The 13,429-nt window shown below is 50.3% G+C and overlaps 1 protein-coding gene across 8 annotated transcripts in view; it reads right to left on the bottom strand.

Moving 5' to 3' along the window:
- Gas7 (growth arrest specific 7) overlaps positions 1 to 13,429 on the bottom strand; it is a 222,847-nt gene that overhangs the window by 15,040 nt on the left and 194,378 nt on the right. For all 8 annotated transcript variants that reach the window (XM_057773633.1, XM_057773639.1, XM_057773634.1 and 5 more), the window contains 4 exons: positions 11,685 to 11,774; positions 9,521 to 9,636; positions 7,387 to 7,461; positions 2,158 to 2,236 (listed from right to left, as the gene is read on the bottom strand). In XM_057773633.1, coding sequence (XP_057629616.1) covers positions 2,158 to 2,236; positions 7,387 to 7,461; positions 9,521 to 9,636; positions 11,685 to 11,774 — 360 coding nt within the window. The remainder of the gene's footprint in view (positions 1 to 2,157; positions 2,237 to 7,386; positions 7,462 to 9,520; positions 9,637 to 11,684; positions 11,775 to 13,429) is intronic.

Below are 13,429 nucleotides of genomic sequence, written 5' to 3'. Positions count from 1 at the left end.
TAAAATGGCCTGAGCATTTGGGAACTCAGCCTGCACCGCACCACTGGCATTCCCTGCAAGGGCAGGAGCTCCCTTGGGTTAGGGTTTCTCCTGTGTGTAATGCCGGAGATTGAACCCATTCGCTTCTTGTTGGTGGCCTCTGCCCCCACCTCCTGTGGGGGAAAACAGCACTGTTGGGGGCTGGGATAAGAGGAGGGAGGCCTTAGAGAGGAGCTACTCATGAACCATGGCTTAAAAATAACCCACCGCTTCATCTGCAGCTCTGAAGGCAGCAATTCAGGGAGCTCCCTCCTCACGGGGGCGCGGGGGGGGCTCCCATACCAATGTGCTGGGGAAGGGCTTGGCTGTATGCAGTGAGTGTGCTCTTCCGAGCTGGGAATTCTCACTCACAGGGGGTATCAGGTCCATCTCAGGCACTCACCCACTTCAGAAGCCGGGAGCCAGAAGCAGTGCTATCCCCTGTAAGGATCTCCCATGGTCTCAGCCATTCCCCCTTCTGTGTACATTGTACATAATAGATGGAGGGCTGGGTAGAGTGACATGTTCCTGTCCTTCAAGAGTGCGCATGGCATAGGACCTTAATGCAGGGAACTGACAAATGGGAACAGCATTGCAAAGAGCGGGCTAGCTAGCAGCAACCGTGGACGCCTCGGGAAGGAACAGTGTCTTGGAGGAAACTACCTTCGAATGACAAAGTTGGAACTTAAACATGGAGGCTCTGGGTGTTCAAACACTTGAACAGATAGTACCTGGGGGCTGTGGTGGTTACGGGTGGTAGCAGGAAGTCAGAGGGAAGAGAGGGTCAGTCAAGATGGTAGGTATCATTCCTGTCATTCCCTTTCTTTCTTTCTTTCTTTCTTTCTTTCTTTCTTTCTTTCTTTCTTTCTTCCTTTCTTTCTTCCTTTTTTTTGTTTTTTTCGTTTTTTTTGAGACAGGGTTTCTCTCCTGGAACTAGCTCTTGTAGACCAGGCTGGCCTCGAACTCACAGAGATCCGCCTGCCTCTGCCTCCCATGTGCATGCTAGTGGGCAGGCCTGTCAGTCACAGAGGCTTTAGTGTGAATTCTCACTGAGGCATTCAGGTGACCTCTCACGTAGAAGGAGCCAAGAGTCTGAGAGGAAATGTGGAGAGATAAGACAGGGAGAAGAGACAACATTCACTGGGAAATGGGGAGAAATCCTGAGGCAGAACAGAGCTGAAAGCCTGGGGGCGGGAGGAGATGACCAGCAAGCCCTGCGCAGTGGTTCTCAACCTTCCTAAGGCTGTGACCCTTTCATCCAGTTCCTCATGCTGTGGTGACCCCCACCATGAAACTACTCTCGTTGCTGCTTCACGTCTATAATTTGGGGACTGTTATGAATCGTGATGTAAACATCTGTGATTTCTGGCGGTCTTAGGCGACTCCTATGAAAGGGTCATTGGATCCCCAAAGGGGTCACAGCCCCCACTGTTGCTCTGTTTACTCATTTCTTCTGGAGGTAGCTATTAAGCGTCATTTACAGGTGTTCAGTGTTGACAATAGTGACGTGACCAGGACAGACTCATGCCTGAACTCGTAAAGTCCTGGTCCTAGTGTCTTTGGGATCAGATGGAAGTAGGGGACGTTCAGAAATTCTGCAGCAACAAATCGGTTTTTAAAAATCTTCCCTTGGACATAGCCTAGTGTTATGGGCACAGAGCAGACCACCATCTCAATCCATTCCTATGAAACCAACAAAGAGAGGCTGGGGTTCACTGAGTGAACTAGGAGGCATCCACTATTACAACACAACACAGACCCTGAGATCCTGCCTTCCATGGCTCCTGAGAGCTCGCTGTGAGCTGCTTGTTAAATTAGCCATGACTAAAAAAGAAATTAAATGAGCTCACATTATAGTAAGTATTAATTATTACAAACCTAGACTTATATGTGAAAAGGGGATCCTTTCCCAACACCCACACCATGCTCTAATCTGTGCTCTTGGTGCCCACTTCCGGTCATTTCTGCTGCTGTCTGTTCAATGGAGACAGTGTCTACAGGTGAGCTAAGGGTATCTTCTGCAAACTCTCTATTTAGGGATTTGGTGCCATGCAAAATGGCAAGCAATATGAGCTACAGAGAGTTGGTAACCAGTTATCAGCATGCTTTGGTCTAACTCTGGAAGGAGCGAAAGGTTACCTTGGCCGAGAACTTGAGATGAACTTCAGCCTCATCTGCCAGGCTCTTCTTCACTTGGGCCCATGCCTCTCCCAGGGATCTGCAACAGGAAAGAGTTTGTTAGATTGCAAGACACGGGGGAGGGAGCAGTGAGGGCTCTGGTCCAAAGCTACGGTCCTTCCTAAGAAGGGATAGTGGTTCTAGGCTCCACATCTCGTGGAGGTATAGAACATTCAAGACTGTGGGCTTGACTAGACTCAGTTACCCAGGCCAAGGTAAACCAGCCTTGTTTCTGGATCTAAGATAGCAGTAAATATCTCAGTAGCAGGAGAAATATCTGGAATCCAGAGGCACTCAAGGACTTGGGGGAGGTGTGAGAGGGTGGGGGTCTTTCCATAGCTTGTGTTGCAGTGGGGTTGACACCTGGCCATCACTGTCCCCATGGCCATCACTGTCCCCAGTAACCTTTGACTTGCTCCACACCCTGGTTTGCTGCTGAGGGGACAAATATACGCTAGTAACTAAAGGAAGAAAGCCAGAATTGTTTCCGAAGGCCCTTCCTTTGCAGCCAGCCCACAGGTCTCAGTCACTTAGCCTCCAGGAGAGGCACAGATGGTCCCTTGGGTCCGGGGACATCCCAGGTGCAGCCACACACTGGTTCTCCCAGCCATCTGCAGAGGCATGGCTTCTCTCTAGCAGATTCTGGACTGTGCACCCCACTGGGGCTCACAGTGCACACTCTAAACTGTACCATCCCTCTGTTCCAAAGAGATGCTCCAAACAGAAGGCATCTCCTGGAGTCCTGGAGACTTCTGAAGGCCCCAAGATACAGAATTCATTATCTGGACCCTTCAGCCCTAAGGCCATTCTAAGGCCGACTCCTTCTCCAGACTTCTCATGCAGCCAGCAAAAGCCACCTGCCCTGGGGAATTCATTAAATGTTAGTGGCAAAAGCTGATCAGAAGACAGCCCGCTGGAGCAGAGCACTGGATATGACACTTTCAGGTTCCAAGGCAGCAGCTAGTAGCAGATCTGTCCTAGGGATCCAGTTCCCTACCTGGCTGGTGGCAGCACTAGCCTGGCCTTGGTGAGTGTGCATGAGAAACCATCAATTGATATCCAGAGAGTTTGGAAGAAGGAAGAGTGTTGTCGGGGGTCCCATCAGAGAAAGACTAGGTGGGTCTGGGGTGACCATGCTATGTGAGCCTGGAACCTGGGAACCTGTGAGGAGAATGCACAGTCCTGAAGACCTGCATGAACTGGGCTCCCCTACCTCACTCCACAGGGGAACTGTCATGGCAGCTATATGAGTCAGGGGTGAACAGAAGATGTCCCCTCAAACCATGTGCAGCAGACTTCATCCCTGGCACAGCAGTGTGGGGACTCTTGGGGCCATACAAAATGCTCGGGGGCCTAGGCTGGCCATCTTCCATGTGGTTGACATGTGGTGGCTTCTGTCATATGCGAGGGCAGTGTGTAGGTGCTAGCCCTTGATCTTGGACCTCCCAGTCTTCAGAACCATAACTGATCTCTTTCCTGCATACATTATTCACTTACAGTAACACAGAAGGCTCTCAGGCACAGCCACATGGAAAGGGCAGGCTTTTGAGTTGCAGGGGCATGGCTCTGTAGTTCACTAGGGAAAGGAGCCTGGGGCTTCCCACATATCAGGGGAGGGCTCCACCATGGAGCTCTGTCCCTAGTCCTCAGGCAGATGTTAGGAGATGATGTGGCGACAACTGGATGTCACATGGCAAGAAGGAATCTTGACTATCACTTCCTGCCACTCCCATGGGATCTCAATGCTGACCCTAACTTCCTACTGACAGCCAAGAAGCCATCGCCATCACGTGCAAGGGTGCTGCCCTAAGAGCTGAGTGACATCCAGAGGGTCCTGGAAATACAGGAGTGTGCAAAGGCCCTGGGAGAGGGCCGCAAGCCTGCTGCCAGCAGAGCACATGGGGTAACTGGCTAGGGTCAGGCATGGTGACCTGAGAATGTTAGCTCAAGGGTACTGGGGGCAAAGTGGCACCATTCCCATCCTGGACAATGCTTTCAGCCCTACCTGCAGGACTGGCATGCCCCAGGCAGAAGAGTGTCACCTCTAACTTTCAGATGGGCTCAGCCCCATGCCTATGTCCTCCTCTCCTCAGTATTCCAAAGTACTTCCAGTGTACGGAACTACTGAACTAGGCCTTGTCGATATGTCTAAATGAATATATGTTAATTAAAAATAAATTTTAAATGTTTGGGAAAAAGCTATTCGAAATCCTCATTTGAAGATGGCATCCGATGAGAAAGAGATAAATAAAAACTGTCAGCTGAACGTGGATCTCAATGTATAGTCTGAGGCATGCCAAACCACGGCATAGGCTCTTGGCAAAACTCCAGCCAAGAACGACCAACATTCCATGGCCTTTCCACACACGAGAAGGTTGAAGGCAGAATGAGAAACCCAAGGCTGCTGCTTCGCCAGTGTGCACATGTCTTGTGACATTGAAACTGGACAGCATACCTAAGTTGCCAGATAGCTCAAGTGTCCCCTACCTGCCCTTGGGTTTCCGAGCTCTTGAATCCCTGCCCAACCTTCAAAGTGCACAGGGCCAAATGTCTAGAGCAGCACTGTGGGTGCAAGATACAGCAGTGCTGGACTTTGTGCCTGCCAGTGGAGCAGTAGCGGGGTGTGTGTGTGCATACACATGCACGCACACACATGCAAACACACACACACACACATATGTGCGGCAGGGATAGCTGTACCTGAGCTTGTGTGGTTGACTGTGCTCGTGTGTGTGGCTCTGGCGTGAGGAGCAGGCTGCTTAGCTTAGGAGCATATGCTGTGTGCTGGCAGGACAAAATGTACCTGGCAGGAGCCCAAGCCGAGGGGGTGGAAGCAGGAAGGCTCCAGAGCCATAGAGTGATGCCAAGCACAGGGACCCACAGGAAACTGCTTTCTCTGGTGGCAGGGCTACTTCCTGTGCACTTCCTGCCTTGTCCCAGGCTGAGGAGGCAGTAGGTGAGGCCAGGAGCCAGCTAACCATGTTCCTGTCTGGAGAGAGACACAGACCCTATTGGGTCATCCTGTGGCTAACTGGGAGGAGATGGCCTGGTTTTAGTCAGCCCCGAGGAGCCCTAATCAAAGCCATATTCAACTGGCAAAAGTCTCCATCCTAGGCAGACTCCAGCCACGAGGCAGATTACGGCCTGTTCACCATCAGAGCTCCCTGCGGATCCCGCCTTCTTTCTTAGGTTCACCTCTGGAGGGTGGTGGGACAACAGAGGCAGCATTTGAGGACCCTGTTGGGGTCATCAGGAGCCTTGAACATTTTTCTTTTGAGGTGAAAACCAACTGTGACAAAATTATCCCATTTAAGGCGAGCAATGGAAAAGTGTCTGCAACACCCACACTGGAGAACGGCCTACTCTTGATGGCTCCAAACCCTTCATCCTCCATCAGAAAGAAAATTTTGCCATTCCTCCCTCCCCTTAGCCTTCTGTCATATCTTGAAACCCTGATGGAGGATAGGGGGACGGGGCAGCAATTAAGCTTAGAAGGCAAAGCCCTGATCCAATAGGATTATTGACCTTATAAGACCCACTTCCTGATCTCAACCTACACAGTGGATGGTATGTAAGCCCACAGTGAATTTTCAGCCATCTTTAAGCCAAGGGAGAGCCCATGCCAGACACCAACCCTACTTGAACCTTGACTTTGAACTCCCAGTCTCTGGAACAGAGACAAAATAGAAGCCTTTTCTGTTCTTTTTCTTGACAGGGATCTCACTATGCAGCCCAGGTCGGCCTTAAACTCATGATCTTCCCATTTCTGCCTTCTGAGTGTTGGGATTGCGGACGTGTAAACCTCCACGCACAGGCATGTTCTTACAGTTTAAGCGACCCAGTCTGTTGAATTTTGTTAGAGCAGCCTCAGCGCACACATACCCTGAATGGAAAGACATGCCTACTAAGTCTCATTCCTCACTTCCCTCTTCATCATTAGCCAGTGAGCTTTGCCTCTGTGGCTTTACTTATTCTGGACACTACATAGGATTGGGACGATAGACTCTGTGACCCACGGCGGCTGGCTTCTTTTACTCTGCATCATGTTTTTGAGGTTCACCCATAAGCTGGTGAGTCTCAGTGTTCTATTCCTTTTTATGGGTGAATAATATCTCATTGTGCATCCATGGGTATCCATTGTGAGCACACCGTGATTTGCATACCTGTTCACCTCCTGATGAAATTTGGGCCATTCCTACCTTGGAGTCTCTGTGAGCAGTACTAGTTTGAACATGTTTGTTTGACTCCTTGTTTTTGACTCATTTGGGTATAAACCTCGGAAGGGGTGGCGACATATACTACTTCTCTGATTCTCTCTTGAGGAAGGCCACGCTATTTTGCACAGTGCCTGTGTCGTTTGACATGCCTCCCAGTGATCACGAGGGCCAGGGCTCTGAAGACAGAAAAGAAGGCATCCATATCTGCAAGATTTCTCCCACTGGAGATCCTTGCATGGCTGGGAGGGTTGGGAGTGTCCCTTAACCCCATCTGAACTGTCACCATAGGTTCAGGAGATGAGGCCTTGCCTGGGGGCTCTCGAAAGCACTCTCAAAGGCTGGATAGGAAATTCTCAGACTTAGTCTCCCCCTGGAAGAAGGGGGACAGAGCTGGGCACCTAGAGGGTGCTGTTCAGCTACAGGGCACAGTGCAAAGGAGCTCTGATGTGCTCCAGCACCTAGGAGACTCAGGTCACTAAAGTAAATATCCAGGAGGGATAACCTAGAGTATGAATACATAGACTTCAGGTCATGGGTGCCCACTTTGGGTCAGGAGCACCAGTATTTTTGTTTGTTTATCTGAGATAGGGCCTTGCTATGTAGCCCAGGTTGTCCCAAAATTTCTAATCCCCCATTCCTCAGTCACCAGAGTGCTGAAATTGGGGCTAAAACACTTAATTATGAGTACTACCATAAACCACAAGTCTGAACCCTGAGCTGTGAAAACCTATCTTGAGCCATGGGTATCCACTTTGAGTTACCTGTCCCTGTCTAAGGCATGAGTGCCTACCTCAAGTCATGAGGATCTACCTTTGACTATGAATGATTCAAAGGTACCGACCCCATGGTGAGCCTGACAGGCCTACAGCAATCTCTCCATCCCAAGTGGGCAACATTGCTGATAAGTGAGTGAGGATCCCTTTCTCTGTGCCCCTTCATCCTCCCCAGTCCCGCCACTCTCCTCCCAACTCACCCTTCCTCCTGGGCAGCCAGGGAGTTCTGAGAGAGCTTAGCCAGGTTCTTTGCATACTCCTCTTCAATCTTTATCCTGCCAAGAGAGAAACCCGGATGTATCTGCTCCGCAGTGTAGACCATGAGCTGGACCCACCACACCCTGCCGTGCCTCAGTCTTGTAAAGAGACCCTCTAACATATGAGTTCCTGAGCCTGTAGTGCTTGCTGCTCTGTTTACACAGGGGGAACCCACATTGGCAAGTACCCAGTAAAGGACTGGTTCGGACTCTGCTTCCCACTGCTGGCAGATGTCATCTGCACCACTCCAAGCACAAGGTGGGACATGAGAGGCTTCCAGGAACAAGAGAACCTTGGGACAGACTCCCAGGGATGCCCAGGATGTGCCCAGCCCTTCCATCCCTTAGTTTCAGGATCACACACTCCCAGATGGCCTCAGCCCACAGAAGCAAGAAGAGAACATCTTCCTCCACTTTCCCACCCACAATGCCTTCGATTGCAAATCATTGCTAAGGGTGCAAGTGTTTCCATGGAAACCAGGTAGGGTCCAGAGCTGCAATCCCATTGGATTTCCCCAGAGGGGAAAACCTTCCATATACCTCCAAGGCAACTCTCTGGGGCACATTTTGTACAGCTAGGCATATCCATGTTACGTGGGCTGTCAACAGCACGTTCATGTCTTAAGAGGCTCTTGGGGCCATGGTGGGAGGCGGAGATGTGCTTTGATAACCAGAGGTGGTCTGAAGGCAGGGCCCTAGACAGTCCTTCCAGCCTTCATTCAGAGAATAGAGGAGTCCCGGTACATGGAATTGCAGCATGTGCTTCTCGCCTGCTAGGGTGTTGAGACCCAAAGGATGCAGGGACCCAGACAGAGTGACTATTTGGACCTGCTAAAGCTTCTGCACACCTTCTCACCCCTCACTTCTGGCTGGAGCCTGTCCGAAAGTTCCCAAGTTTCTCGCTAACCCATCTCTGTCCTGCCTTTGCCTCCAGCCCCAATTATGCGGACCTCTACCCTGCAGCAACTTCATACTGGGGCCAAGATCTCCAGAAAGCGGATCTTATCATGCCACAAGGCCAAGTGCACATGCCAGGAGAGGGAGGTGCACACGCCATCTGCCTCCTGGGCCTCTGCTGTGAGCCGTCTGTGTTATCTCCACCTCCTGCCCACTTCCCTCAGCCCAGCAAAGCTGCAAGTCCCAACCCCACAGCCTGATTTTCCTGCCTCAGATGGCTTCCCCAAGAGCTCCAAAGGCGGGCTGAGAAAGGTTCCAGGGATTTGAATTCCCTCCGCTGTTTCCCCGAAACCTCAGTGGCCGGAGATGACAGAAACCATTCATTTGTCAACAGAACATTGCTATGAGTGAAAACCATATGCACATTGAGGCTTCAGCTCCTATTGCTTCCTATTTGTCTGCTTTATGCTTCTGTTTTCTTGCATCTGAACAAAGCAGCCTTCCAATTTCCTACTAGTTTAATGGGTCATAACATAAAGATTTGATTATACAAATGGAAAATAGGCCTCCTAAGGAAAAAACGGGCTTTAAAAATGCCAAAGCATTATTACCCAATTACTAGTGTTATAACGAAGAAATACTTTGAAAAGTTCTTTGCTATTTGCAATGAATATTTGCAGCAAGTCTTGGAAACACTAGCTGGAAAGTTGAGCATATGTTTGTGAAAAAAATGTGTTGATGGGGGTGTGTAGGCATGCAGGTGTGTGGGTATACAGATGTAGGGGTGTGTAAGTATGCAAGTGTGTGGTGTGTAAATGTACAGATGTGTGTGTGTGTGATGTGGGTAGGCAAGCAAACAAATGTATAGATGTGCAGACATGTATGAAGGTATGGATGCACAGGTATGTGTGTGAGCAGGTACATGGGTGTGCAGGTATAGGTGCACAAGGGTGTAGGTATGCAAAAGCATGCCTGTGCAAGTGTCTGTACATGAAGGTGTGTGAGTGTGCAGGCACAAAGATGTGTAGCTATCTGTGCACTATCCATGTCTACACCACATATCTGCTGGCCACATCTGTCCCAGGGCTGAGCATGACCAGCTATCCACTCCCCTGGGGTCCAGAGTTCAGAGTGAGCCTGGTGGTGGCCAGCTCCAGGGCTGCATGGGCATTGGTCTCACCTTTCCCGGATGAACTCGGACATCTCTTTCTGCATCTGCTTGCCTTTCAGTTGCTTCTGCAGCAGCAGTTCAAACCCAGCCACCGTGCCATTGCCTTGTGGGTCCTTCTTATCCGCCTAGGAAGAAACAAAAGCCCAGTCATCTGGGAGCAGGCTGCTTTCCGCATTTCTAGGATCCCTTGCAGATCATTGCCAGGGAGCCACTGCAGCTTGCAGAAACCCCTCTCACCGGGAAGAGCTTCATGGGCCCTGACCATAGTGACACTCTTTTCAGCAACACTGACCCAAGACATACCACTAACACCTTTCCATACAGGGAGATTACCATCATGGCCTCCCGAGGCTTCTCTATCTCCACCATGCCCGCCTGAGGCTTCTCTGTCTCCACCATGCCCGCCTGAGGCTTCTCTATCTCCACCATGCCCGCCTGAGGCTTCTCTATGGATGCTTAAGGTGTGCTCACTTCATGCTGTGGATGCTACATCTTGATAGAAAGGCAAGGAAGTCACCCCAATAACTAAGCCCAAACCTGCTTCCCTCAGGGGTAAACAGGCTGAACAACTCATTGGCTCTAAGAAAAACCTACAAGAACAGTGGGCTCCAAAGACTGTCATCGAGGAGATGTTTCTACTAAGGAAAAAGCTTTGACAGTCAGAAAAGGAAAACCACCGAGGGACCAGGAGCCAGAGTTCAGGTTAAGGTGAGAATTCTTAACTAAGCATGGCGGTGTAGGCATGTGATTCCAACCCCTGAAAAACAGATGCACAGGGTGGCCAGGCGGTCTCAACATAACCCAAACTAGCAAAAGAAGGACATCCCCAGGATGCCAGTGGACAACAGGCAGGATCACATGCTCTGACCAGCTCCACGGCTTTCTTGTCTCCCCCCGAGAGCCCTAAGGATGACTTCCACACACATGACAGCCACTCTTTATCTCTGCAGCTGTCACCCATTCTTCCTGGTCCACTCACTCGCCTCTCACCCTCCATTCCCGTCTGCAACAGGCACAGCACAGGTTACACACAAGTCTTCCTTAAAATTCCTTCAGTACCTCCCTACTACAGACAGCAAAGACACGTCTTCCTTCAGGCCTCCAGAATCTTCCCATCTCCTTACTGCATACACATCTCTCTCCTGGGTCATCTAAAGCTCCCATGTCCTCTGCAGACCTCTATCTTACAAGCAGGACAGCCCGAGTAGCAGGACCGCTCTACAGGGGCAAGCAGGAAGCTTTGTGTGCTTCCTAAGGGGTGCAGGATTTGGGAGAAAGAAAAAACACTTTGGGCTAGTATTTAGCAGATATAAAAAGAGGGCAGATAATCCATTCTGTGCCATGGTGAGAAGAGGTTTTATTTACTGATTGTTCCTTGGGGTCTTCCCGAAAGTGCCTTGTAGAGGGTTTGTCGTTTTCCACAGACGGCCGAGGTGCCATGAACCCTCACCACTATGACTGCAGAAGGGTCAGTGTCCCTGCAACTTCAAAACGCAAGTGCTCTGGGCTAGCTCTGTCATCCTTGACCTACGGGACTGTGTATACACGTTAAGACATCATTTTAACGGTGGGAAAATATACATAATGTGAGATTTATTGTTGTCATCGTCATTTCTAAGTGCATATACAGTTTAGTGACACTAAGAGTATTGAGACTGAGGTGGTGACGTTTTGCTATCCATCATCAATAGAAACTTTTCATCTTGCAACAGGCAACTCTGTACCCACTAAGCAATCCACAAGGACTTGAGAGCCGCGGGTGCTGAAAGAGACAGTTTATACATTCCTGTACCCGACTTCCTCATGACTCGGCTGGGGAAAGCAAATGCCAAGAGGCAGAGCGTGTCCCCAAGGCCACTCACAGTGGTGTCGAGCAGGCCTGAAGCTCAGATTTCTTTATTAAAAGTAATTCTAGTCTCCTGCCTCCATCCAGCCCTGGAGGGAGCTGTCTTTCAGCTTTCTGGCATTCTGGTTGTGGTTTCCACGTTACAGTGCAGGAAAACCACACAGATTTCCTGGGACTGTCAGAATGATCCAGAATCCAGCAAAAGTCCCGTCTGAGATGCCAAACTGGACACCACACTTTGCAGCTTCAACAAGAAAGGCCCCTTCCACCCTTCCCAGGTGTATGCTGCTGTTGGGGTCACAGTAGGGAAACTGAGGCAGGACTCACCCAGAAGTAGTCACAATAGCTCCACTCAGTCGGCTTGAGCAGCTGTTGTTCAGGCATTGTGTCTGGGTGAGGGAATGTCACACAGTTTATCTGCAGAGAAAGAGAATGCTGTCACTGCTGGATCAAGTGGCCAGAGCACAAAGGACACCTCCCCGGGGCCACTTTGGTGGAATGTACTCAGCAATCTTCCCCTGCACCAGCAGCCAGTGGGTACTTTCAATAGGAGGCAACTGGTCCCCACACCCATCCTAGAGGCTACGAAGAGGGAAAGCTCTCTGGTGAGAATTTAATCGGATCTATTACAATTGTAAATGCCTAGATCTTGCGACCCAGCCACTGTGCTTCTTAGAGACCTTCTACAGATGTAACTGCCCATGTGTGCAGGGCTGTATGTGCCTGGTATCTACCACACACTGGCTGTGCCGTCAAAGGCTGGACCAGAACCGCATTGTCCAACGGGGGGAGTTCATAATGAAAGTCTGAGAGGAGTCAGAAGTGGTGGTACCATTTGCAGCCCCAGCACCCAGGAAGGAGTGGCAGAAGGCTAGCGACCTTGTAAGACACAGTGCCACGTACAATGAATGCATGCGTGAAAAACAAATCAGTGCTACAGCAATAGAGTTCATTCCACTGATGAGGAATAGTACCTGGATGCACTGCTAAGGGGTGAGTGCATCTGAGTGCACAGTAGTACACAGATGATGTGTAGAATGGTTTTAATACCACAGTGTACTCCATTTGTACGAAGAAGTGGGGTAATATCTGTGTGTTTGGTATGTCCTGTGTGGGATCATACTGGAAGCCAGCAGCTAAATCTGATTTTGTTTTTAAGAAGAACCAAGAATAGCTCCTGAGGGTCGGGGGTGAGAGGTTATACTGAAATGTCTGTGGTATGAACATCCACAGTTTAAGCATATAATCCAGTGTGCAGGCTTGGGGCTGACCCTAAGGATGGAGAGTGTGGTGTGGAAGTTTCTGGGCGCTTAAAGCTATTGTTTCTCCCAGCTGTGTTTGTGATCCTCCCTAGCTGCCTTGGCTTTGTTGGAGTGGCTTGACCCCCCTTTGTGGGAGTGGCTTGTCCCATTTTGTGGGAGTGGCTTGCCCCCTTTGTGGGAGTGGCTTTGCTGCTATTCTGATGGGGTTGCAATTCCCCAGCCTCACACCAAGGCATCTTCCTCCAACCTCTCCTCACAGACCAGTCATCTGTCACAGTGGGGAGTTCTGGTGCTAAAAGGATGAGCCAACCGGGAACCCGCAGGGGGTGGCAGATTGTCTTCAAGCTCTGACCTAGGAGGGTCATGCAGACATCCAGGTACCCCTGTGACACAGAATCTATAACCAAGACAGGAGGGAAATAGCCTGTGCCTTGGGCAGGGGCTACAGGCTGTGGACACATATCTCATGGGCAGATTCAGATTCCTGCTCCACGCCACCAGACTATGAGCTGATTCCAGGTTAGCTGGAGATCGGGGTTGGTATGTCAATTTTCTCAAGCTTTCAGTGATGGCAATTGTTTGAGTTTAAAATTAAAAACAGAAACAAAACACTATGGCCAACCAGCAAACTCCCATGTCAGCTGAATCAGACCCTGGGACCTCTGACTTAAGGGCAGGAGAGCCTGTGGTTGTCATTGCATTGCCCTGCCAGCCTGCCAGCTGTCAGGAGCAGCAGCTGCCCTCACAGGCTTGGGTGAGGAGACCCAGAAGTGCTATCCAGAAGGAAAAGTACACTGTTCCAGGACACTG

Source organism: Chionomys nivalis, chromosome 7 (genome assembly GCF_950005125.1).
Source record: "Chionomys nivalis chromosome 7, mChiNiv1.1, whole genome shotgun sequence".
Taxonomy (NCBI): domain Eukaryota; kingdom Metazoa; phylum Chordata; class Mammalia; order Rodentia; family Cricetidae; genus Chionomys; species Chionomys nivalis.
The sequence above is the reverse complement of the archived record's forward strand: the minus strand, read 5'-3'. Positions and strand labels throughout refer to the sequence as shown.